This window comes from Mytilus galloprovincialis, chromosome 8 (genome assembly GCF_965363235.1).
Source record: "Mytilus galloprovincialis chromosome 8, xbMytGall1.hap1.1, whole genome shotgun sequence".
Taxonomy (NCBI): domain Eukaryota; kingdom Metazoa; phylum Mollusca; class Bivalvia; order Mytilida; family Mytilidae; genus Mytilus; species Mytilus galloprovincialis.
The window spans coordinates 38,895,123-38,920,038 of NC_134845.1; the positions used below are offsets into that span (position 1 = coordinate 38,895,123).

Here is a 24,916-nt window from a genome sequence, read left to right on the forward strand (position 1 = left end):
TTTCAGAGATACTCATACCTTTTATCCAATGATTCATGCATCTTAGTGAGTAAGTGATAATTTCATTTTTACATAATCAATAATATTACAAAATGTACATTATCTTCATACTTCTTTTAATTTATACACAAGTTAATCGAGAAAAATATTACAATATACATCTTTTTTTTTGCACACAGAGCTCTATAACATGTATAAATATATCATTATTTAAATTTCATATCCCCATTCTCATATTTGAAATTTATTATTTATTTTTAACTATATGTACCTACAATTACATGTATAAACAAATTTTCAAAATATTAAATCAATTTTGTAAAGTATAATTGTTATTGGAGTTTGAGTGCCAGCCTCAGTCTTGATTTAGCAGTAAATTACCAAGAGTCACTCAATAGTAGAAATAAAAGGATCAACTCGTAGGGTTAATATTGGGAGATCATAGTCTAATAAGTTAAAATATCTATTATGTCAGATCTTCAGTAATAAACAAAAATTCCTCTTGATGGTTAATTCAATGGCACCAAGTTTAAATAAAATGAAATGCTGATTTGTATTATCAGTTCCATGCATTGTTAATTTTGTAATTTGGATATACATTATAGTATGCCATTATATTTATTTTTTTATAAATCAAATGTACATAATGTATATGAGAATTTGAGTCAAATTGTTGTACATGATTTTGACAGCTAGTGCCTCTTTGAAAAATAATTTTGAAATTTGTGTGGTTAAAACGAAGTACCTCCTAAGAAAGTTTGGTTTCAACTCCTCATACTACATGTACAAAAATGTATATGTATTTTAAACAACTCGTTATAAGATATTATACAGAACTGACCACATACATGTATAAGTAAATAGTGTACATGTAACACTTCAATGATTTCAGCTGTAAAATTATAGACTGTTACTACTGGTTAGCAGATAATCTCAAAATGTTACAGACATTGAAAATAACACTATTCAAAAAAATTAATAATGACATCACATTAGTCAATGATATTTATAACCACCTTTCTCATTTCCAGTCCTCAGAATTTGAAGATCTGTCTGAATTATTTTCAGGTTTTTTCCTCAAAGGAAGGATATTATTGTATATCTTATATGTGTAATAATATTTGAATGTCAAAAATGTTAAAATTCCTCCTAAAACAACAAATTCTTTATCAAATTTCAGTCTTAATTTTGGCATAATTAAATGAAGATAATCAGTTTCCAAACTTCTGCGACTCATTTATATTTCGGTCAGCTATCTGTTCACAGTACCAATCCAGGTTTTTATTTCGACAGGTGTGTCCTTTTCAAAATAGCTATGAAGCTGCTATATTTATAAAATCATAAAATGAGACTTTTGCTTAAAAAGCAGATATCGAACAATTGTACAAGTACTTTAATGAGTTAACACTATGAACCAATGAAGAATGTAAATTTATGACTTCACTCCAAACGGTTCCTTCTTCTTACAACAAATATTGTCAGAAGTCAACTTTTGTGCACAAAATGAATGTATGAAATAATACATGTATTAATGTGTTGCTAGTTTTCTGGTCTTTTTAAGTATTTTTCTTAGCTTTATCCTTTGGCTCAAAGTATGTATCAAGTTCTTTGTGATGTCTTCTTATATCCCACATCATTACATTCCTGAAATATATATATAAAAAAAAATAGTAAAAGATGATGAAAGAAAATCTTTAGGCTTAAAAGAGTCTGTAACATTCATCTAGATTCTATATGCTTTCAATTTAAATCTGACCATGCTGACCCAAAATGAATGCATTTTTCAATCCAATTATCATGGGATGTCATTATCCAAAATACATGCAATCTAGAATTTGTATACAAATTCCAGGCCCCGAGCAAGGAATTTCAAAAGAAGGGAGGGGGGTCTATATAAAAAAAGTCATTCATATTCAACTTAACAGTTACAATTCTAACAAAACATGGACTTTATTAGTAATAATTTGTTTTCAAGGGGGAGGGGTTCATTTAAAAATCCTAGGAACCCCCCTTGCTACAGGTGTGATTCCTTGCAGTAATATACGGAACAATAAGCACGGATTAATATTAGTTACTTTTTGATCCAAGTTAAACACCACTTTCTGTCCTCCAAATACATTTTTTTGTAACAATCAGTGAAGGATATGTTTGAAATACATTTTTCTTAAAGAACTTTCTCAAGAGATTTGTCCTCTGCTCCATTGTATGGCATATGTAGACAATGCCTTGTCTACTTGGTGACTATGTATGTTTAATAACAATGTCTGAATTGAGGTATAATCCACCAATTAGTAGTTATTTTTTACCTGTCTATGATGAGTTTATATACATATCTAGCTTTATAAGTAGTCAGAGATTGATACCATCAATAAATAATTAACACTGAGTTAATATTTGTAATAAGCAAATAATTACATTAGATGTATGTTTCATTATCATGATTATAATACTTTATTCTGATTGGCTAACTGCACATCATGTTATTCCTTCAGCAATTGCATTACTCAATAATTACATTAGATGTATGTTTCATTATAATACTTTATTCTGATTGGCTAACTGCACATCACGTGTTATTCCGTAAGCAGTTGCATTGCTCAATACAACTTTTCCTTCACGATAACAACAATAAAGTGCACAGGTGAATTAAATAAAAAAATATATAAAATTCGTGTTTTCATGATCATAGCTAAAAAATGTAATTATAAGTATTGAATGCTTCTTTTTGTAATTTTATAGGGTTGTAAAAGCGTTGACCGTGCGCGCATTTTTAGAATGAAGTGCTTCTGCGCTTCATACAAAATGTACTTCGGTCAACGCTTTTACACCCCAATAAATTTACAAAAAGCATTCAATTCTTAAATAAAACTTATCATTCATGATAACATGTGGTCCAACAATAAAGTACACAGGTGAATCAAATAATTTTTTTTATGAAATTCGTGTTTTCATGATCATAAAGTCTGGCTAAGTATTCAGTATAGTGTTGTTAGTGTGTGACAACATGTATGATTTTAAAAGTAGCTGTTTCAATCTTAATAACATGATTTTCTGAAAGGAGAATGATTCTAGTTTAGGGTTTTAAATGTAAAAAGATAGTTATTTAGTCAGAAAACATAAAATTAGACCTAAATAGCATGTTGGACAGAGGTTATGTTGGACGTAACAGGACATTGAAAAATTGAATATTTTCCTTTTATATGAAGGCCTAGTTAATAAATATATCAATTTTTCTCTGACAGTTCATAAGATCTTCAATTAAAGTATATCATTTTGTTAAATTTTTCAAAAACTAACTTATAAGTTGGAAAAATCTTAAAATATGTCGGACAAACAGGGACATTTTTGGATGAGAATTTGTTCCATTTGCATCATTGAAAGTCAAAAACAAAATCAAAACTATGCTGTTTATACTAATATCTACAGCTGGTGTTCCTCAGCAAGAGGTAAAATGGTTCATTATTAAATAAATGGATAAAACAAAACCATAAAAAAACTGTAGGACAAACATAGGACAGATTATATTCCCTGTCGGACAAACATAGGACAGAATTCATTAATTTACTGATCCTAATGGGAATTTAAAATTGGGCACCTCTTAAGAAGAGACTAGGAAGGGTCTGAGAACTATTTTTTAGTTTATGTGGACTTGCAATTGTTAGTTGTTAACAAGGTTCTTTTTACTTTTAAAAAGCTGTTACGTCCGACATTAGAAGATTTGGTCCTACGGTTCGTCCAACAGAAAATTAATGGACTCTTGTTACGTCCTAATTTTCAAAATTATGTCAAATTTAGACTGTCAACAGTTTAAAACCTCTTTATTTTTCATTTATATGGTAGTATTTAAGGTTAAGTAATTGTCAAAGTAGAAGCGAAATTGATTCTGTGACTTGTGGTAGCCATTTAGAGAATATCTTGGATGTTGGACGTAACATTTTTTTGGACAAATGTTGGATGTAACTTCCATCTCTTGGTTGGACAGAAAGAGTGTTCACCCCTTCAATGTCGTTGACCTCAAGTAAAAAGGAACAGTTGACAGCAATACCGTATGCACATCGCGATTGTCATAAAATTTGTTGTCATAAACATTAAAAAAAACTTAAACTGAGACTCAGTGAGTTGGCAACTTGCAAATGAAAATTGAAATTTTCGCCCGTAACCGTTGGACAGATTTTTCAAGAGTAAACTTTAATGACAATTCCTGAAAAAAATAAAACTTTCTGCTGTAACTTCATGATGAATTATCACATTTTAGTTAATAAGCTCAAGCCTCAAGATATTTTGTGCATTTAATTGCCCTCTATTGTTACATAACTTATATTTCATTTTCACATAGGAAGAAGACAGAAAATGTTAGTCCAACAACATGACCATTTAAAATTGTTTTTAATCCTTATTTTTCGATGATTTTTCATGTTTTAGTGTCCTTAAACTTGCCAACCCTATTGTTTTACCTGAAAATCCTTTTTACCTAGTTGCCATTCATACAAAAAGGTTAATAAAACAATTTTGATTTTGGGTCATTCGACCATGTCACAAAATAAGCATGCAAAAAATAGGGAATTCAACACTTCATTTATAAAATACTTTATTCAACAATAAACTTTTCATATGAGACTGTTTATATTATCTCTTCATCATGCAGTGAATTGATTAGCTACCTGCATTAAAACTCAAAATAATTTAAAATATGAAAAAAATGCATTTTTCTGGGACACCCATTGAAACAGCACTTTACTGAATACTTAGCCAACTAAAAAATGTAATTATAATAAAATTGAGAATGGAAATGGGGAATGTACCAAAGAGACAACAACCCGACCATAGAGCAGACAACAGCAGAAGGTCACCAACAGGTCTTCAATGCAACGAGAAATTCTCGCACCCGGAGGCGTCCTTCAGCTGGCCCCTAAACAAATATATACTGGTTCAGTGATAATGAACACCATACTTAACTCCAAATTGTACACAAGAAACTTAAAGTAAAATAATACAAGACTAACAAAGGCCAGAGGCTCCTTCCGCGCTTCAAACAAAATGTACTTAGGTCAACGCTTTTACACCCCAATGAAGTTACAAAAAGAAGCATTCAATTTCTTAACACAATGGATGCCAGTAGAAGAGCAAAGCTTCTACAAATATTCTTTCTATCCTAACTTAAATTCAGATTTTATGCTATTAAGTCGTTATTCAATATAATGCAGAAACACAATTAAGCTCTTGTGAGCTTTTCAAATCGACTGATTTCTGATTGAAATTCACTACCCTGGAATCCTTTAAAAGTGACATATCCACTCTAACATTTGAAGGACCCACAACAACTTATCAAACCTCCAAAGCCACTGTACATAATGTATATAATGTATTAAAAACTATTTTTCTTAATTATATAATTTTTATTTTGATTATTAGTACATAGATATAGGAAGATGGGGTATGAGTGCCAATGAGACAAATCTTCATCCATGTCACAAGTTAATAAAGTAATCCATTATAGGTCAAGGTTATGGTTTTCAACACAAGAGCCTTTGCTAACACTGAACAGCAAACTCTAAAGGGCCCCAAGACTTACTAGTGTGAAGCCATAAAACAGAAAAACCAACAGTCTAATCTATACAAAGGCGGATTTAGGGGGGGGGGCCTAGGGCCCCCCCTTTTTTGGAAAAAAATTGGTTGCTTATATAGGGAATCAATGAAGTGTGACTCGAGCGGGCCCCCTCTTAGGTCAGTCAGTGGGCCCCACTTATGAAAATTTCTGGATCCGCCACTGCTATATAAGAAAATGAGAAACAAGGAACACAAGTTCCAGGAAGTTTTGCATTCTTACTGTTGTGAGACTTATCCTCATTATCATGGTAATCAGAATACACCATAATGCTATTTGTCTTACATCACTCATTACTGGACATCTCACAGGTTCTTGTAAAATTTTGAAGTCATGATACAAAATATCTGACGCCACAATGGAAAAGTGATTGTTGTATGACGTTGTTGTAGACCTTGAGATTTAAAGGTAGTCTAACTAGTTGAGTTAGGGAAGATCTTCTTTGGCTCAATTGGTTAGAGCGCTGCCTTTAGATCCCGAGATTGAGGGTTCGAATCCAGCTGGTACCATCCATGGATTTTCACAACAACGTCAATAGTTTGGGCAGGGCAAATTCTCTGGTTAGCCAGGAATAGTGATAAGGTGTATAATGTTACAGGAACATAGATATCCTGTTCCCAGGTTTGAAAAACTCCTTTTTTTTTATACCAGACAGTGGAGGAAGAAACAGGACATACAGATCAACAACAACCTAACCAACTTCCGAAGCAAGGTTGTCGGCTCTCCGGACATTCCCGAAGTCCTACGTTTAACACCAATTGCTTCGGTCCTTGCTTGGAAGTTGCAACCTAACCTGAGATCCATGGATCACCCCTAATTATGGTGGGGTTCGTGTTGTTTAGTCTTTATTTTTCTATGTTGTGTCTTCTGCACTATTATTTGTTTGTTTGTATTTTTATTTTAGCAATGGCGTTGTCAGTTTATTTTCGATGTACGAGTTTGACTGTCCCTCTCGTCTCTTTCGTCCACCTTTTTTGACGACCTAGATTTTGACCTGTGTCACCTTGGCAGATAAATTTTTTTTTTACAGTTATTTATGAAAGTCTTTTTATGAGATTCTTACGTTAGAGCAACCGTAGTTATAATGATGAGCGTGAATCTTCCAGCGTGTTTTAAAATAAACTTTGGATCATATTTGTAATGTTTTTTTACTGGATTCATCGGCTTCATGTCTGTTCATTCCGTCACTGTCAGTGTCGACACTTTTGATTGGACCGAAATTCGTGCAGCCAATCATCTTGCAGTTGATATTTTGGTAAGGCAAACATGTCTGCGCCCAAGTCCTGTTATCAAAAACTTTTTTTTCATCAAGATCTTTTTATTATACATTGTAATGCATTCATTGTTTTCTTCTCATTACTTCCTGCAATATGGTGTGTGCCGCTTTGTCGCATTGCGATTCCCTTTGCCGAAGATAATTTCAGAAATTAGACATTTCGGCCACGGAGTCGGAGACAGTTCTGCCTTGGTTGTTTCGGCCATGTACAACATCGGCCTTAAATCCCAAGCTGAGCACAAGCTTTTAAAGCATATTTTCGCGATTAAAACAAGTGCCAACGTATTTTTTATCTAATCGTTTTATAAATATATACACCGATAAATTCCTTTAAAAAGGTGTTTAATCCTTATAATTTCTTTAAAATTGGAGATAAGGAATATATTTTCCCACACTCGTCTCATGACTCTATTCAACGAAAATTGCATATGTGTGTCATTGAATCATGTTGAATAGGCCTGGCGCATGAATATATTTGTTGGTTAACGCAAAAATATGTATTCCGATAAATTTGCTATCTGATCAAAAATAAACTACAAATCTCTTAATATCAATCTAACGAATGTCTAACCTATTCACAGTCACTGGCATTTTTTTACTTTTTAGCTCACCTGGCCCAAAGGGCCAAGTGAGCTTTTCTCATCACTTGGCGTCTGTCGTCGTCTGTCGTGGTCGTTAACTTTTTACATTTTGAACTTCTTCTAGAGAACCACTGAATGGAATGAAACCAAACATGGCATGAATGTTCCTTATCAGGTGCTGGCCAAGTGTTGTTACTTTGTGGCTGATCCATCATCCAAGATGGTCGCCAGCGGGGGACTTAGTTTAACATAGGACCCTATGGAAAATGCATACAAATGACTTCTTTTAGAGAACCACTGAATGGAATGAAACCAAACATGGCATGAATGTTTCTTATAAGGTGCTGGCCAAGTGTTGTTACTTTGTAGCCGATCCCTCATCCAAGATGGCTGCCAGCGGGGGACTTAGTTTAACATAGGACCCTATGGGAAATATATACAAATGTCTTCTTTTAGAGAACCACTGAATGGAATGAAACCAAACATGGCATGAATGTTCCTTATAAGGTGTTGACCAAGTGTTGTTACTTTGTAGTCGATCCATCATCCAAGATGGCTGCCAGCGGGGGACTTAGTTTAACATAGGACCCTATGAGAAATATATCCAAATGTCTTCTTTCAGAGAACCACTGAATGGAATGAAACCAAACATGGCATGAATGTTCCTTATGAGATGCTGACCAAGTGTTGTTACTTTGTAGCCGAATAAGTACTGAATAAGTAAAGAAACGATAAAAGTAGTGGTATTTCAAATGTGCCGGAGCTCCCACCTATGCTACACCTCTCATGTCTCTTCACAAAGTCCAGCATGGGGACTTAGTTCAACATAGGACCCTATGTGAAATGCATACAAATGACTTCTTTTAGAGAACCACTGAATGGAATAAAACAAAACATAGCATGCATGTTCTTTATAAGGTGCTGACCAAGTGTTGTTACTTTGTAGCCGATCCATTATCCAAGATGGCCGCCAGCGGGGGACTTAGTTTAACATAGGACCCTACGGGAATTACATACAAATGTCTTCTTTTAGTGAAACACTAAATGAAATGAAACCAAACATAGCATGGATGTTCTTAATGAGATACTGACCAAGTGTTGTTACTTTGTCGCCATTGCAACATCCAAGATGGCCGCCCGTGGGGGGACTTAGTTTAACATAGGACCCTATGGGAAATGCATACAAAAGTCTTCTTCTAAAGAACCACTGATTTGAATGAAATCAAGCATAGCATGAATGTTCCTTTCCTAATGAGGTGCTGGCCAAGTGTTGTTACTATTAGCCAAATTTTATATTTTTTTATATGATTTCAAAAACCCAAGTAAAATCAAGTGAGCGATACAGGCTCTTGAGAGCCTCTAGTTTATACATAAAAGCCGTTTATTTTTGTTTGGAATAAAGTGACAGACTTAGATTTCCAACCAATTCTGGTACATCAGGAATCATAAGATTTCTAATTTTTATGCCTTAAAATATATTACTTTCATGTTCCATAAGTTTAATATTTACAACAGTTAGTTGATATGAAAACAGGTAGATTGCTTTATTCATTTGATTGTATACTTTTAAGGCATTGATGTTGAAGATAGATTATAATTGTTGACTTTGGATTTTGATTCCAGAAAATGGGAGCAAAAAACAAAAGAAAACATGCACAAGAAGATGTTGTCAAAAAAGATGCAAAACGAACAAAGTAAGTTACTGCCTGACTGCTGGCTACAATTTTTCTCTTTAGATTTTTAAAATACATTTTTCAGTATTAAGAAATACAATATCATTTTGATTACAAGAGAACAAATTTTGTGCTAATTGGTCAATTTCAGAATTTCATCTCTATATATGAAACTACAAAATGTAAACTTATTTAAAAAAACAGTCATCTCTATATGAAACTACAAAATGTAAACTTATTTAAAAAAACAGTTACTTATTTTCAAATTTATGATTATTGTTTAATATGTCGTGTAGGTCAGTTCTTGTTTTCCATTTTTGAGATCCATTAAAAAGGAGAAGGTTCACGAAGGGTTAAAATTGGCCCTGATTTGTTTATGTTTTTTAAATTGGGGCAAAAAATTACAAATGTCACATAGAAATACTTGTGATAATACTACTAAGACAAAAATATTTTTTCTGGCACTTTTCTTTACTATTTATGGAGCAATGACCCCTTCAATGAGTACAATTTGTATTAAAAGGTAAATTTTGGTACTTTTTGTCCATAATTTTTATTGTTTTTGGCATAATTAACCTTGGCCTCCATCTACGATCCAAAAAGTGTTTATATTGATGAAATCTATATCAAAATTGGAATCTTTTGGTTACAACACATTCTGGATCGTAGGTGGCGGCCAATGTGTTTCAAAAGCTTTTAGGTCTGAAAAATGCACAAAATCATCATATTTTGACAAAATGTCCAAAATAACCTTACTTTGGCGAATATCTTGTAGTCTTATGAAAAGAACTGATATATTTAGCATTTATACTTTTGAAATAGACCCATTTACGAACCAAATTGAGACCTTTTTGGTGTTTTATGATAAAGTTGATATTTTAGGCCATTTTGTGCCATTAGTGAACCTTGTCCTTTGCACAGCCAACATTAGAATTAAAAGAAAGAAGAAACTTGTTTGCTTCTTATATTATAGTCTTAGAAAACTATGTACATTAAGGGGGAAATAATTTGACCTAAAATATGCCTTAAATAAATGAACTGAAAGATGTCTAACAATTGCTCAGTTAGGTTATATGATCATGAAAGTCCATTGAAATAAATGTAAACAATACTAATGCCTTATCTTCAATGATGATAATGACCATTGACCTTATCTTCATTATTAAATAACAAGGGTCTGACAGCTACATGGATATACATATATAAATATACGTCAGTAATCAGTATCCTATAATGGCCTTTTAAAAGTGATTTCATAGCAACAATTGTATAAAGTTTTCAAGCAAAAGAATTTCCTCAGTGGACTTGTACACATGCAAATAATGATTTGTAAAATAAGCATACAAGCAAGTAATTTTTTTTTTTTATAATAATTATATTTTTTTATGAAAAAGGTGAGGGAGTCATCAAATTTCTTTTGATATATCAACCTTGCTGATATATTATATAGAAAATAACATTCCTTATCATTTCAATGAAGAAAAAGTTGATACTGATATATATTTCAGAATGCAGGAAAAGACAAAAGGAAAGATTTACAAGTTTTACAATTGTCAGCTTTTGAGAGACCACAAATTAGTAAAAGATAATCTGTATGTACGAGATGGGGTCATTATCAACCCCGAGAAATTATTTTTTGAGGAAAAATTACCACCAGATGAACAAATCGACTGTAAAGGGGCCATTATATGCCCTGGATTTATAGATATACAAATTAATGGTAAGTTCAATGTATAAACTTTTTAGCTCACCTGACCTGAAAGGTCAAGTGAGCTTTTCTCATCACTTGGCGTCCGTCGTCCGTAAACTTTTACAAAAATCTTCTCCTCTGAAACTACTTTGCCAAATTTAACCAAACTTGGCCACAATCATCCTTGGGGTATCTAGTTTAAAAAATGTGTCCGATGACCTGGCCATCAAACCAAGATGGCCGCCATGGCTAAAAATAGAACGCAGGGGTAAAATGTATATTTTGGCTTATATCTATAAAACCAAAGCATTTAGAGCAAATCTGACATGGGATAAAATTGTTTATCAGGTCAAGATCTATCTGCCCTGAAATTTTCAGACGAATCGGACAACCTGTTGTTGGTTTGCTGCCCCTGAATTGGTAATTTTAAGGAAATTTTGCAGTTTTTGGTTATTATCTTGAATACTATTATAGATAGAGATAAACTGTAAACAGCAATAATGTTCAGCAAAGTAAGAGCTACAAATAAGTCAACATGACCAAAATTGTCAGAGAACCCCTTAAGGAGTTATTGTCCTTTATAGTCAATATTGAACAACTTTTTGTCATTTTTGTAACTTGTACAAAAATCTTCTTTTCTAAAACTATGGGCCAAATTTAACCAAACTTGGCCAATATCATTACTAGGGTATCTATTTTAAAAAAAGTGTCTAATGACCCTGCCTACCAATCAAGATTGCCGACATCAGTAAATACAGTAACAGGTGAGCGACACAGGCTCTTGAGAGCCTCTAGTTTAAATTGACATCTTCCTGGTTGTTGCAGTAGCTTACTGCAAAAAGAATTTATATTTTATACAACTTTAATTTAGGGGAACATGATTTTATATTATTTTCTAACCAGCCAAGTCTTAGATTGGAAATAGGGAATATGTCAAACAGACAATAACCTGACCAAAGAGCAGACAATAGCCGAAGGCCACCAATTGATATCCATTGCAGTGAGAAAATCCTTCACCTGGAGGCAGGCCTCATCCTACCCCCAAACAATAATGTGTACTTGTTCAGTGAAAATGGATGTTATACTACATGTAAATGTACTAAACTCCAAAACATATAAATGAACATCAACAAAACAAAAAACCACAAGACTAACAAAGGTCAGAGGTCTATGATATTTAGGAAATAAAGTTATATATTGATGTGAAATGTTTTCAGAGTAGTTCATAGTTGTATGTATTATTTATGTATAGGTGCCTTTGGTGTTGATTTTTCCTGTGACGTTGATACTATTGAGGAGGGATTGAAGATTGTTGCCAAAGGACTATTACCACATGGTGTTACATCATTCTGTCCGACAATAATCTCGTCTAAGGAAGACATATATAGGAAGGTGAAATAAAGTAATCTTGGTTTTATATATATTTTTGGGGAAGTGATAAAATTTAAAATTTGATTTTTCAAAATTTAAAGTGCCTATTTGATAATTTATGTCAACAATTTAGACCAGATTTGGCAAAATACTTTTTTTTAATGATTCCCAGAAAAATTACTAGTACATGTAATAACTTTATAGGAAAAGTAAAGTGGACACTACTGGTACTACTTAACTTTGGTTTGATTATCATTAGTATAGACACCACTTGTCTTAAGATTGTCTTAAGATTGTCATTTAGTATAAGTATTATAATTGTGGGATCTTTATTATACATACAGGTAGGCCATACTTCTATAGTGACTATTACTTGCTCTTTGAAGCCTATAGTCATGTTAGTGAGAACTTGATATTTAAAATTAAAGGGAAATAACTATGTACCAGAAATATAGTCTTTATGTTTTTTTTTGTTTTTTTTTATCTGTTTTATTTCCAGATTGTACCAAAAATAAAAAAAGTGGATGGTAATAAAGAAGGTGCAGGCATATTAGGTATTATATGTACTTTAAATTAAGATATTATTAGAAGTTTTTATTGTTGGGAAAAATTGTGGTTGGATAGGTTTTTGCCGTAATAGAAACTTCACTTTTCAGTATTTACAGAACTCATTACAAAAGAGTAATACATGACATCAGATGACCTGCATCCATTCTAATAAATAAAATGTTAGCAAAGATAAGTGACCATTAAAAATAACTGAATAAAAAGAATGATGGCAAATTGAAAAATGCTGATATAGAGCTTATTATATATTCCTTTTCCAAATCTGGACCCAGGTTAGCACATCAACATTCATAGAAAAACCAACATCTTCTGTAAAACTTGTTAATACAGTCAATTAACATCCATGATATTCACTTTTGCTTGGAAAAGTTTTACAGAAAAAAATTGTTACATGTATGAAATATTGTTATTTCAGAGTTGTATATTTTCAGGTGCTCATATAGAGGGGCCTTTTATTTCTGTTGAGAAGAAAGGGGCTCATCCTGAAGAAAACCTCAAACAGTTTCCAAATGGTTTTTCTGATTTAATAGATTTATATGGCAATCTTGATAATGTTGCTATGATTACTATTGCACCTGAATTAGACAGATCAGATGAAGTTATAAAAGAGCTTGTAAAAAAAGGCATTTCAGTTTCACTTGGTATGAATTTGTAACTAGTAGTTTTCTTGATTTCATTTTTTACAATTAAATGAAGGGAGATTTTCTTTTCGATTTTTGAATTAGAATAGTGTCAGAAATTAATGATTAATAATCTTTCATAATACCCACATATGACTTTCTATATGATAACACATTAACTCATGAATCATGATTGCAACTGTCATTACTTGATATCCTATATAGCCCTGCTTACTTTTTCAAATTTGCCTCAGGTGAATTGTTCTATGTTGCAATTCATTGTCCAAATGTGCTGGTTATGCAAAGTACGACTATAATATTAATCATCTTTGTTAGTTCTTGGGTCTAAAGGTACAAATGATAAGTTAAAGGCATTTAAAAACTATTTGTCTGGTGCAACTTAAATGTTCTCAAAAATCACTGGTCTATGTTTGAAAAATATATGACATTAAAGCTGATTAAATGAAATCTGCAGTTTTTTTCCTCATGCTTTTAAATTCCTCAAAAATATGATATACAATAAAACATAAAAAGGCACACAATTAATCAGTTTAAAGTTTTAACTATTTTAGCATAACTCTTACATAATCGGAAAATATGTTCAATTGTCACAGACCAAAAAGGGATACACAAAATAACAATAACTTTTTTTTTATTATATATGCCGACTCTTTTTTAGGCTGTACATGGAAAATCATGCAAGAAATTTATATTTCCAGGACATACCACAGCTAATCTAGTACAAGGTGAAGATGCCATTCGTGCAGGGGCCTCCTGTATCACCCATTTATTTAATGCTATGGTTTCAGTAAGTAGCATTGTAATTCTAGCATCTCAAAACAAATTTTTAAAAGAGAAGCAAACCCACTTATTGAAATCAAAGGCCAAATGTAAAATGAGCACTATTGAAGTTCATATTTAAGATAGCATGGGGTCTTGCAACATCTTGGATAAAAAAATATATCAGAAAACAGTAGACCTTAATGATTAGATGAGAGAAGCAGATTTATAAGCAGACAGGATTATATAAATTTATTAATGAAGAAAGTAATATAATGTTATCATATTACTAAAATGGATTAAATTGATTAATGCAAATAAAAGTGTTATTTGATTGATTCTAAAAATTTTGAACGTAGCCTTATTTGGGAAATTATTTAGTAAACCTAATTTTATAAAGGAATGTACAAATGTATAAGACTTTTCAATTTTTTTTAGAGCAAAAATCATTGTGACCTCATTTTTATGGCCCCTTCCTCTTAGAAAGGAGCTTTAAGTTTTCCCCTAGTCAGTACGTCCGCCAGTCCAAATCATGGAAAATGTCCCAAAATTAGTTTTTTGTATCAAACTTTAGTTTGCTCTAACCAAATGAAATGAAAGTTTTACACAATGCTAATAACAACTCAACACAAATCAAGTTTGGGTAGCATATTTTTTCTGTTCTTGAGTTAAGTCCCTTTATAGGTTGCATTTCTGTAAATATTGACAATGCAATTTCCCATAGGAACTCCTTTTACGGCTAAAACTGTACCACTTTTACTATGAAGTTTTGAAAAAAATCTTATCCTTGAATTGAAAGTTCATATGCACCACAATTTTTTTCAAAGGTCAAAATATAGGGCTGTGCGGCATATTTTCAACGTTTATATGCCCTGAACTTCTCAGAGTTTAAACTTACACTAATTTTCTTAACTACCCCTACCTCGAATGAAAGGTTACCACAGATTTCAATGTAAACAATATGCACGTGTTTATTTACTGGTAACATTCCCAAGTTCTGTCTCTGCGATATGGAACACAGAGAGCATAACTGGGAACCAGTATGTAAACAAAATGAATTTTCTATGAATATTCAATTACTCCCCAAAAGAGGCGTGTTTTGAGAAACAGCTGTATTTACAAAGTGCAACCTATACAGACATTTATTCAAATGGAAAACTCTCTAAAATCAGTTTTTCTCACATTAATACTCATTTATCAGAATTAAAGTCTTAAAGAAATCACTGTGTATACTCTAAGTTTTTCTTTACTATACATTTTATACCCCCTCCCCTGTTTCAATTTTTAAAGAATTTGAAAGCAAGACTTTAATTACTGCCAGCTTACCCTATTTGCATATTTTCTGATAAAAAAAATGCCTAGAACCTGTTAAAAACTGTTTTGATAACATATTGAAAGCATATCAGAATATCATAAATGTAATGTTTAGCAGTCAATCATTACAACATTCAAGATTATATAAAGTATCCAATCCAGCCTCTATCTCCAGTCCACATCTTACTGTATGCCTATTTGTCAATTAAAGAACACATTTTCTGCCTCAAATGGTCAATTCAGAATTCTTGTCACAACAGTATCATCTTTAACCATATATCTGACACAATTTAGCTATTATATATACTAGAAGTGTTCAAACAAAGCCATATTTGCAATAGTTGTATGTATGCAGATACCAGTCTGAGATATAAATTCACTTAAAATGTTGTAGAGATGACTGCTAACATTTGATTTTTGCATAACTTGCAAGCATAGTTATTGTTTTCTATATCAAGAACTTTAAAATCATAAAATCATAGCATTTACAAGTTAAATTATTTGTTTTATGACCCAGGGGGTAGGCAATTTTCTATGTTCCTTGCCCCTGGGGCCTCAAATTTCCTAAATAATTCTGCTGTTTCTAGCAATTTGGAATATTTAGTACATATTCAGGATAGAACACACTATTGGGCTTAAATTAAAATATTGTTTGTTTGCAGTTTACCGACCGACCCTTGAAAATCCTCCCGACTGTGAAAATTTTATTGCTTTAAATTTGAAGAAATTTTTTTTAATACTTCTATTGACGCGATCTGGAACTTTGGGTCCTTTCCGGAAATGATTTAAAGTCTGGGTCAATTACGCATTTCAAGTTCGGTTTTTCTTAGCTTCCCGTCAAGCGTTCATGTGACCATTTAATGATAAAGCACATGGAAATTGTTTACAGGTATCCATGAAGTCACGGAGGAGTACTTTACGCTGTCGTCTCGTGTCAATTTTAAGACGAATAACAAACAAAAAAGTTTATTAGTAAACTGTTTATACAGATTCAGGCACATGTAATGATGTGTGATGATATCATTGACGATGATGCAGCGGATATAATTCATAACTGACACGATAACCATTCTGTCTCAAACAAATTGGGTACAGAATCTGTGGAGCCTGACTTTATAGAACCAATTTCAGTGGTTAAATAATTCGACAGCAGCTTGAAGTATGGCATATTTTCTACAAATTGTTGTGAAGACGACAAAGATGAAACCACTCCTCCGTGACTTAAATCTTCATGGATATCTCAGTGTAAACGGTATCGGGATCGTTCGCCCTGATTACATGTTCGCCCTAGGTTCGTTCGCACTGAGTTTGTTCGCCCTGGTAATCCGTTCGCCCTGGGTTCGTTCGCCCTATTTTCATTTATGATATGTATATGTTACATTAATAAAAGAAATATATATTTATATATATTAAAATTTATGTATATCTATTAACAGTTAAATACAGTATATTAATTAAATAAAATTCTTGGCTGCATTGTTACACTTTATTTTATAATTACTTTTAATTACTGTTGATTGAATTTTTATTGCTGATTAGGTATGATTTGAAATCTTTGATATCACTGATTGCTATATGAATTGCCTTTGATGGATTAATAATGAAAATAACATTTTTCTCAAATAAAATAGTCAGCTTGGATGGGTAAAAACACTGATGTACAAATTGTTAGGCATGAACTTATAACCTAGTAGCAGCTAGCTGTAGACAACATAATACATCGTAAATATTCGGCAAAATTGTAGACCGACTTCAACATATTTAATTAAATACACACAACACAACACTATACTAAAAAATAAAAATCGTAAATATTCGGCGAAATTGTAGGCTGACTTCACCATATTCAATTTAATACACACAACACAACACTATAATAAAAAATAAAAATCAGGGCGAACAGATATCAGGGCGAACGGTCTCAGGGCGAAACGGAACTAGGGCGAACTGTAATTAGGGCGAACCGAAATCAGGGCGGACGGACCCGGATTCAGTGTAAACACGCCTGTACGGAGGAAGGGCTCATTTGAAATGTTAATGGATATAGATCATGCAAAATCAATAAGAAGCAACCATAACTACACAAAGATGTAGAGAAAATGAATGGTTAGCTTGAAAAATAAATACACTCTCTCTATATTAAATCTATCTTCGATTACAATGAGTATGCTCCTTTAGGATAAGGGGGGCTGCCCCACTCATTGGCAATTATTCTCTTTCTTACAATATTAAATATACCCAAACTGTGTGGCCTGTGTGAATTCAATTAAAACATGTCCTTAGGAGCTATGCTGCCAATTTTTTTTATGCATTAAAAACATTTCAGTACAGACCATTTACTTTTAATGGGGTGCTATGGATTTCACCCCAAACTTTAGATTTCTTTGGTTTTCATTAAAGTCTGGCAAAAATATAACCTTATCACATATAATTAAATACTGTTAGAAACAGTCGAATGCCTTAATACTTTTTTTTCGAGTTGACTTTTTTCAATTGAAGATTCAATTGTTATTTTTTTTTTTTATTAAAAATACACTCTTTAATACATTGTCTTATCTTTAATATCTACATTTTTCTGATGAAAATACTCTACTCATGAAAACATTCTAGTCAACATGGTCAAGAAGCATACATGTCTGAATATATTTCTTTAAAACAGTTCTAGTCATAATGACATTCCTTGTTTATAAGTGTTCCAGTATTTAATAATTATACCATATTTTATGTCATAAATTGGATAATGACACTATGTTAAAGTTTCAGTTTTGGTTAAAAAGTTTTTTATCTGAAAATGCCAGTTCATTTGATGTTGGTTTTCAGCATGTCCAGTGTTTGTTGTTTTAAAATGTTTTTTTTTTCTTCACAAGAAACTTGGTTTAGTGTAACTGCTTGTTTAAACTGTATTTTGGCTGATAAAATAAAATATTTTTCCTACCTACCGACCCTTCAGTCTGAAGGTACAGTCGGAAAACTGCAAACAAACATATTTTTAAGGTTGGCCTTGTAAGTTTTCTTGAGATATTTTTGTTTTTCTAGCTTGTATTTATTATGCCGTGGTGACAAAAAAGCAGATTTAGGTGTTGCGGCTTACTTTTGGGTTATCAAAAGGACACAAATACCCCATAAATAATATTCAGGAAGGATCTATGAGTTTCAATGACTGCCAAGAGTAAATATAAGCACTTCTTAACAATTTAACTTACAAATATGCAAATATTATGATTTAATTTTGTATCCAGGACTTTAAGTAAACTATGCATACTGTAAACTGTGAATTTATGCTGAGTCATCATATTTAAGGCCCAGGATTCTATCAATCTTCATTAAATATTTATAAAACTTCTTATTTGAGTTAATTTCTTTAAAATCTGTGAAATAAAGCAAATTTGGTTAAATTCTGAATGTGCCCCTTTTTCACCCTATATAGGTTGCTTTTCTGTAAATATTGACAATGCAATTTCCCATAGGAACTCCTTTTACGGCTAAAACTGTACCACTTTTACTATGAAGTTTTGAAAAAAATCTTATCCTTGAATTGAAAGTTCATATGCACCACAATTTTTTTCAAAGGTCAAAATATAGGGCTGTGCGGCATATTTTCAACGTTTATATGCCCTGAACTTCTCAGAGTTTAAACTTACACTAATTTTCTTAACTACCCCTACCTCGAATGAAAGGTTACCACAGATTTCAATGTAAACAATATGCACGTGTTTATTTACTGGTAACATTCCCAAGTTCTGTCTCTGCGATATGGAACACAGAGAGCATAACTGGGAACCAGTATGTAAACAAAATGAATTTTCTATGAATATTCAATTACTCCCCAAAAGAGGCGTGTTTTGAGAAACAGCTGTATTTACAAAGTGCAACCTATAAGGTTATATGCAAGTGAGCTCTTCATCTGTGTCCCATGGACACATTCTTCATTTATTTCTTTTAATTTTATAAAAGCATCGGATAGTAATTTTCATATTTATAATTCAAATTCTGTCATTCAGTTTTTTTTCCTTTCATATATGAGCCAGTCCATGCGAAAAGGTACAAAAACGAAAAATTTACGAAATTCTAAAAAGTGTGCATAATTATTGGTAGTAGACTTGTGATTTATAAAACACATTTACTTTCCCTCATATCATCAAGCTGTGAGCTTCACGCACCTGCGAGTATTGAGACCCCCCCCCCCTAGTTTTATCAAGATTTTTAGTGAATTATTTCATATATTTCAATCATTTTCAAAGTACAGTTTAAATGGCTTGATTTGCCAATTGATAACGTTAAACCTGGTAGCAGTGGGGATAAGGCTCTCGCTTACGATGCGGATATCAATGCAATCAAACAGGGCAACGGTTCGAATCCCGTGCAACTAAGGTTGATTTATATAATATTAAATAACTTAACTTAACTTAAATTTCAATTTCTAAAACACAAGATGTCATAGTTTTTGCATTTTCCCTCATGTTTTAATGTTGTCTTTCTTTCTTTAAACCTGTAGAACTGACGGAAATTATTGACTTTTGTCTCTGTAGTGTCATAATTTTTTGTAGTTTCTGGTCGGTATAGCATTAGTCCGGGGAACAAATGATTTTACACTTGCTCAAATACCAAAAATTCAGATATTTCTACGTCTTTTTCGGTTTTAGTTGACAAATTCGGGATAGAATTGACAATCTTATGAATGTTTACATTAATGTAATTTTTTTTCGGATAAAATCGTTTTTCAAAAATACTATAACAAACTTTGATAACGTGTCCTGTAAAGTTTACCAAAAGGACTTTTTGTACCTTTTCGCATGGACTGGCTCATATCATTTTCAAAATCCCAAAAAAACAAAAAAATCGAAATTGCCAAAAAGCAATGAAATATCGAAATACTTATAATACTTCATATCTAACGTTATAATTTAATGCAAATATTGACATATAATTATCCCTAGCAACTAAAATTCTCCCCTTAGCAACCGTACACCAATCAGCAAAAAGTCCATATTCCAAATATTTTAGCAACGATTTGAAGTTTCAAATGGATTCGGCATCTCTCAAAACATCTAGTTTGCAAAAAACACATCTAAAATATGTTGATTTTTTAAAAAGTTAGGGCGAAATCACTCTTTTACTATACATAGGCTTTGCTTGGTACTTTCGCCGATATCACCTATATGAGCCAGTCCATGCGAAAAGGTACAAAAACGAAAAATTTACGAAATTCTAAAAAGTGTGCATAATTATTGGTAGTAGACTTGTGATTTATAAAACACATTTACTTTCCCTCATATCATCAAGCTGTGAGCTTCACGCACCTGCGAGTATTGAGACCCCCCCCCCCCCCTAGTTTTATCAAGATTTTTAGTGAATTATTTCATATATTTCAATCATTTTCAAAGTACAGTTTAAATGGCTTGATTTGCCAATTGATAACGTTAAACCTGGTAGCAGTGGGGATAAGGCTCTCGCTTACGATGCGGATATCAATGCAATCAAACAGGGCAACGGTTCGAATCCCGTGCAACTAAGGTTGATTTATATAATATTAAATAACTTAAATAACTTAACTTAACTTAAATTTCAATTTCTAAAACACAAGATGTCATAGTTTTTGCATTTTCCCTCATGTTTTAATGTTGTCTTTCTTTCTTTAAACCTGTAGAACTGACGGAAATTATTGACTTTTGTCTCTGTAGTGTCATAATTTTTTGTAGTTTCTGGTCGGTATAGCATTAGTCCGGGGAACAAATGATTTTACACTTGCTCAAATACCAAAAATTCAGATATTTCTACGTCTTTTTCGGTTTTAGTTGACAAATTCGGGATAGAATTGACAATCTTATGAATGTTTACATTAATGTAATTTTTTTTCGGATAAAATCGTTTTTCAAAAATACTATAACAAACTTTGATAACGTGTCCTGTAAAGTTTACCAAAAGGACTTTTTGTACCTTTTCGCATGGACTGGCTCATATCATTTTCAAAATCCCAAAAAAACAAAAAAATCGAAATTGCCAAAAAGCAATGAAATATCGAAATACTTATAATACTTCATATCTAACGTTATAATTTAATGCAAATATTGACATATAATTATCCCTAGCAACTAAAATTCTCCCCTTAGCAACCGTACACCAATCAGCAAAAAGTCCATATTCCAAATATTTTAGCAACGATTTGAAGTTTCAAATGGATTCGGCATCTCTCAAAACATCTAGTTTGCAAAAAACACATCTAAAATATGTTGATTTTTTAAAAAGTTAGGGCGAAATCACTCTTTTACTATACATAGGCTTTGCTTGGTACTTTCGCCGATATCACCTATATGAGCCAGTCCATGCGAAAAGGTACAAAAACGAAAAATTTACGAAATTCTAAAAAGTGTGCATAATTATTGGTAGTAGACTTGTGATTTATAAAACACATTTACTTTCCCTCATATCATCAAGCTGTGAGCTTCACGCACCTGCGAGTATTGAGACCCCCCCCCCCCCTAGTTTTATCAAGATTTTTAGTGAATTATTTCATATATTTCAATCATTTTCAAAGTACAGTTTAAATGGCTTGATTTGCCAATTGATAACGTTAAACCTGGTAGCAGTGGGGATAAGGCTCTCGCTTACGATGCGGATATCAATGCAATCAAACAGGGCAACGGTTCGAATCCCGTGCAACTAAGGTTGATTTATATAATATTAAATAACTTAACTTAACTTAAATTTCAATTTCTAAAACACAAGATGTCATAGTTTTTGCATTTTCCCTCATGTTTTAATGTTGTCTTTCTTTCTTTAAACCTGTAGAACTGACGGAAATTATTGACTTTTGTCTCTGTAGTGTCATAATTTTTTGTAGTTTCTGGTCGGTATAGCATTAGTCCGGGGAACAAATGATTTTACACTTGCTCAAATACCAAAAATTCAGATATTTCTACGTCTTTTTCGGTTTTAGTTGACAAATTCGGGATAGAATTGACAATCTTATGAATGTTTACATTAATGTAATTTTTTTTCGGATAAAATCGTTTTTCAAAAATACTATAACAAACTTTGATAACGTGTCCTGTAAAGTTTACCAAAAGGACTTTTTGTACCTTTTCGCATGGACTGGCTCATATCATTTTCAAAATCCCAAAAAAACAAAAAAATCGAAATTGCCAAAAAGCAATGAAATATCGAAATACTTATAATACTTCATATCTAACGTTATAATTTAATGCAAATATTGACATATAATTATCCCTAGCAACTAAAATTCTCCCCTTAGCAACCGTACACCAATCAGCAAAAAGTCCATATTCCAAATATTTTAGCAACGATTTGAAGTTTCAAATGGATTCGGCATCTCTCAAAACATCTAGTTTGCAAAAAACACATCTAAAATATGTTGATTTTTTAAAAAGTTAGGGCGAAATCACTCTTTTACTATACATAGGCTTTGCTTGGTACTTTCGCCGATATCACCTATATGAGCCAGTCCATGCGAAAAGGTACAAAAACGAAAAATTTACGAAATTCTAAAAAGTGTGCATAATTATTGGTAGTAGACTTGTGATTTATAAAACACATTTACTTTCCCTCATATCATCAAGCTGTGAGCTTCACGCACCTGCGAGTATTGAGACCCCCCCCCCCCCTAGTTTTATCAAGATTTTTAGTGAATTATTTCATATATTTCAATCATTTTCAAAGTACAGTTTAAATGGCTTGATTTGCCAATTGATAACGTTAAACCTGGTAGCAGTGGGGATAAGGCTCTCGCTTACGATGCGGATATCAATGCAATCAAACAGGGCAACGGTTCGAATCCCGTGCAACTAAGGTTGATTTATATAATATTAAATAACTTAACTTAACTTAAATTTCAATTTCTAAAACACAAGATGTCATAGTTTTTGCATTTTCCCTCATGTTTTAATGTTGTCTTTCTTTCTTTAAACCTGTAGAACTGACGGAAATTATTGACTTTTGTCTCTGTAGTGTCATAATTTTTTGTAGTTTCTGGTCGGTATAGCATTAGTCCGGGGAACAAATGATTTTACACTTGCTCAAATACCAAAAATTCAGATATTTCTACGTCTTTTTCGGTTTTAGTTGACAAATTCGGGATAGAATTGACAATCTTATGAATGTTTACATTAATGTAATTTTTTTTCGGATAAAATCGTTTTTCAAAAATACTATAACAAACTTTGATAACGTGTCCTGTAAAGTTTACCAAAAGGACTTTTTGTACCTTTTCGCATGGACTGGCTCATATATAACAGAAGATTGCCTTTTTTTACTGTATAATCCATAAAATACATTTTATAGTTGTGTTAATTTAACATCGCTTTTGTTTTTATAGTTTCACCATCGAGACCCCCATTTAATAGGTTTGTTAACCAGTAAGTTCCTGACTGATAGACAAGTGTATTATGGACTGATCAGTGATGGAGTACACACTCATCCAGCTGCAGTCAGAATGGCTTTCAGGAGTAATCCTAGAGGTATGATTAGATATACAAGTTACTGATGCTGTGTGGGTGCAGTAAAATGTGTATCTGTGCCTATAGTGTATGCCTTTATATTTTGTGTAGTAATGGTTTTTTGCTTGTTAGAGAGCTGTCTACATATTTCATTGGTCTCTTGAAGTGAGTTGTTTTATTTGCAGTCATGCAACAACATCTTCTTTTTATTACATAATAGTTGTAATTTTTCAGTTTCTGCAGCTAAGATATGTAGAACTGTGAGCTCTTGCTCACAAATAATATCCCAAATTCAAGTATTCAATTAACAGGACTTTGAAGAGAAACTATTCTGAAAACCATTTACATGGTAAAACACATACACATGAAGCCTATTGGCAAATTTCAGGAAGGTCTGATACATCTTATAGTTAAAAAAATATTTCAATTATAGCTTGTATGTGTTAGTTTAATATATAAGTAGATATAGGAAGATGTGGTGTGAGTGCCAATGAGACATACATGTATTTGGCTAATAGGGAGTTGATGAGTGATGATACTGAGACCATGTCACACATTAAACCTTCTAACATGAAGCAATAAAACAAATTTCAGGAAGCTCTGGATTGAAGTTTCTGAAAAAAATCTGACAAAAAAAAAATCAAGGTAAAACTGTATATTATGCAAGGTTAAAACTTATGAATACTACAGGTTGGGGGTATTATTTTATACTGTCATTATCTCTAGTTTTATAAGTACAATGGAGATTGAATAACCTTTATTTATTATCTAGGATTTATAGTAGTAACAGATGCCATACCAGCCATGGGGCTCCCTATAGGGAAACATCACATGGGTTCACAGCTAGTGGAAATTCAAGACAAGAAAGCTTTCATTGCTGGAACTAACACATTGTGTGGAAGGTATGTCAGAGTTGGGTCTTTTGAAAAGCGATTATATGATTTAATTTTGCCAGTATTTATAATAATATTTCAAAGAATTCTTAT

General features: G+C 32.4%; 1 protein-coding gene and 1 long non-coding RNA gene across 3 annotated transcripts in view; one reads left to right on the forward strand and one right to left on the reverse strand.

Annotated features, from left to right (window-relative positions):
• On the reverse strand, positions 1–6,806 carry LOC143041893 (uncharacterized). Its single transcript, XR_012967827.1, has 2 exons — positions 6,669–6,806; positions 1–1,644 (listed from the first exon to the last, which is right to left on the reverse strand). It is a non-coding gene; the product is annotated as an uncharacterized LOC143041893 (long non-coding RNA).
• The window catches only part of LOC143041891 (N-acetylglucosamine-6-phosphate deacetylase-like), a 21,988-nt gene continuing 3,811 nt past the window's right edge, over positions 6,740–24,916 (forward strand). The window contains exons 1-9 of one of the 2 annotated variants that reach the window (XM_076214024.1): positions 6,740–6,860; positions 9,086–9,156; positions 10,644–10,855; positions 12,078–12,217; positions 12,696–12,750; positions 13,195–13,404; positions 14,103–14,191; positions 23,810–23,951; positions 24,703–24,832. In XM_076214024.1, the coding sequence (XP_076070139.1) occupies positions 6,774–6,860; positions 9,086–9,156; positions 10,644–10,855; positions 12,078–12,217; positions 12,696–12,750; positions 13,195–13,404; positions 14,103–14,191; positions 23,810–23,951; positions 24,703–24,832 (1,136 nt within the window). In that variant the 5' untranslated portion in view covers positions 6,740–6,773. Of the gene's footprint in view, positions 6,861–6,881; positions 6,936–9,085; positions 9,157–10,643; positions 10,856–12,077; positions 12,218–12,695; positions 12,751–13,194; positions 13,405–14,102; positions 14,192–23,809; positions 23,952–24,702; positions 24,833–24,916 lie in introns of those variants that run through there. The other variant, XM_076214025.1, reaches the window with a different exon arrangement.